The sequence below is a fragment of the Eubalaena glacialis genome, chromosome X (assembly GCF_028564815.1).
Source record: "Eubalaena glacialis isolate mEubGla1 chromosome X, mEubGla1.1.hap2.+ XY, whole genome shotgun sequence".
NCBI lineage: Eukaryota > Metazoa > Chordata > Mammalia > Artiodactyla > Balaenidae > Eubalaena > Eubalaena glacialis.
The window spans coordinates 125,775,217-125,778,295 of record NC_083736.1 but is presented as its reverse complement, the minus strand read 5'-3'; the positions used below and the strand labels follow the sequence as shown (position 1 = coordinate 125,778,295).

The 3,079-nt window shown below is 42.1% G+C and overlaps 1 protein-coding gene across 1 annotated transcript; it reads left to right on the top strand.

The window, feature by feature from the left end:
• Positions 1 to 703: 703 nt before the first annotated feature.
• On the top strand, positions 704 to 2,611 carry LOC133082606 (heat shock cognate 71 kDa protein-like). Its single transcript, XM_061179287.1, is given in 3 exon segments — positions 704 to 1,104; positions 1,106 to 1,149; positions 1,152 to 2,611. Coding segments are annotated over 3 exon segments (1,905 nt in total).
• Positions 2,612 to 3,079: the final 468 nt, after the last annotated feature.

The following is a 3,079-nucleotide window of genomic DNA, read 5'->3' as shown; positions in this document are numbered from 1 at the left end:
ATACATTTGTTCTCTACGTCTGTTGGGTTGTATGGACATTTTGACAGTATTAATTCTATCAATCCATGAGCATGGAATATCTTTACATTTATATGTGTCTTCTTCAATTTCTTTCATTACTGTCTTATAGTTTTCAGTGTACAGGTCTTTCACCTCCTTGGTTAAATTTATTCCTAGGTATTTTATTCTTTTTGATGCAATTATAAATGGGATTGTTTCTTAATTTCTCTTTCTGCTAATTTGTTATCAGTGTATAGATACGCAACAGATTTTGTATATAGATTTTTGTATCCTGCAAGTTTACTAAATTTGTTTATTCTAACAGTTTTTTTTTGTGGAGTCTTTAGGGTTTTCTGTATATAAAATCATGTTATCTACAAATAGTGATAGTTTGGGGGAGTCTTTTTTTTGTTAATTTTTCATTTTGAAATAATTTCACACTTCCAGAAATAGTTACAAAGACTCCCATTTACCCTTCACCTAGATTTTACCATAATCATTCTATTATCTGGATCAAAAAAACCTTCTTGATGAATGGGAACCCAAACCGTCATATAACCTCTGCTGTGGTAAAACTGGACTATTTGGAAGGCAGTAAATACCGTGGTTAAGAATGTAGGCATTGGGTCTCATTGAACGTGGCGGCAGCTTTACAGATTGCTGTTTTCTCCTCCAGCGGACCTGGGCCTGCACTGCAGCAACCATGTCTAAGGGACCTGCAGTTGGCATTGATCTTGGCACCACCTATTCTTGTGTGGGTGTCTTCCAGCACAGAAAGGTGGAAATAATTGCCAATGATCAGGGGAACCGAACTACCCCAAGCTATGTCGCCTTTACTGATACCGAACGATTGATCGGTGATGCTGCAAAGAACCAAGTTGTAATGAATCCCACCAACACGGTTTTTGATGCCAGACACCTCATTGGATGAAGATTTGATGATGCTGTTGTCCAGTCTGATATGAAGCATTGGCCCTTCATGGTGGTGAATGATGCAGGCAGGCCTGAGGTTCAAGTAGAATATAAGGGAGAGACAAAAAGTTTCTATCCAGAGGAGGTGTCATCCATGGTTTTGACAAAGATGAAGGAAATAGCAGAAGCCTACCTTTAATGATTCTCAGCGTCAGGCTACCAAAGATGCTGGAACTATTCTGGGCTCAATGTACTTAGAATCATCAACGAGCCAACTGCTGCAGCTATTGCCTATTGCTTAGACAAAAAGGTTGGAGCAGAAAGAAATGTGCTGATCTTTGATTTAGGTGGTGGCACTTTTGATGTGTCAGTCCTCACTATTGAGGATGGAAACTCTGAGGTCAAATCTACAGCTGGAGATACCCACTTAGGTGGAGAAGACTTTGACAACCGGATGGTCAACCATTTTATTGCAGAGTTCAAGCGCAAGCACGAGAAGGACATCAGTGAGAACAAGAGGGCTGTCCGTCGCCTTCGTACTGCTTGTGAGCGTGCTAAGCGCACTCTCTCTTCCAGCACCCAGGCCAGTGTTGAGATTGATTTCCTCTGTGAAGGAATCGACTTCTATACCTCAATTACCCGTGCCCGATTTGAAGAACTGAATGCTGACCTGTTCCGTGGCACACTGGACCCTGTGGAGAAAGCCCTTCGGGATGCCAAGCTAGACAAGTCTCAGATCCATGATATTGTCCTGGTGAGTGGTTCAACCCGCATCCCCAAGATTCAGAAACTTCTACCGGACTCCTTCAACGGGAAAGAACTGAATAAGAGCATCAACCCTGAAGAGGCTGTTGCTTATGGTGCAGCTGTCCAGGCAGCCATTCTATCTGGAGACAAATCGGAAAATGTTCAAGACTTGCTGCTGTGGGATGTCACTCCTCTTTCCCTTGGAATTCAAACTACTGGTGGAGTCATGACTGTCCTCATCAAGTGCAGCACCACCATTCCCACCAAGCAGATGCAGACCGTCACAACCTACTCGGACAACCAGCCCGGTGTACTCATTCAGGTTTATGAAGGTGAGCGTGCCATGACCAAGGATAACAACCTGCTTGGCAAGTTTGAACTCACAGGCATACCTCCTGCCCCCTGTGGTGTTCCTCAGATTGAAGTCACTTTTGATATTGATACCAATGTCATCCTCAATGTCTCTGCTGTGAATAGGAGCACAGGAAAAGAGAACAAGATTACCATCACTAATGATAAGGGCCGTTTGAGCAAGGAAGACATTGAACGCATGGTTCAGGAAGCAGAGAAGTACAAAGCTGAAGATGAGAAGCAGTGGGATAAGGTGTCTTCGAAGAATTCTCTTGAATCCTATGCTTTCAACATGAAAGCTACTGTTGAGGATGAGAAACTTCAAGGCAAAATTAATGATGAGGACAAACAGAAGATTCTTGATAAGTGTAATGCAATAATCAACTGGCTTGATAAGAACCAGACTGCAGAGAAGGAAGAATTTGAACATCAGCAGAAGGAGCTGGAAAAAGTGTGCATCCCCATCATTGCCAAGCTGTACCAGGGCGCAGGAGGCATGCCAGGAGGAATGCCAGGAGGGACGCCCGGGGGCTTCTCTGGTGGTGGAGCTCCTCCGTCTGGTGGTGCCTCCTCTGGGCCCACCATTGAAGAGGTTGATTAAGCCAACCTAGCATAGGGTTAACATTGTTCCACACAACATTGAAGGACCCAAATCTGTAGCAAATTCCATGGCAGTTTTAAAGTTGAGCTGCTGTAGTAAACTGGGCATTCTTGATACTTGAACATGGAATGTGTGCACAGGGAAAGGAAATAACATTGCACTTTACAAGCAATGTATTGTAAGTGGAAAATGCAATGTCTTAAATAAAACTGTATTTAAAATTGGCAAAAAAAAAATGTAGGCATTATTTGTGACAATATGTATGGACCTTGAGGGTATTATGCTAAGTAAAATAAGTCAGAGAAAGACAAATACCATATGATTTCATTCATATATGGAATATAAAAACCAACAAACAAAAATAAATCAACAAACCAAGCCAAACTAAACCAAACACATTAGCCTAGGTACCCAACTAACACAATCAGCTATATAGAACTGTACTGTAATAGGTTTACAATACTTTTC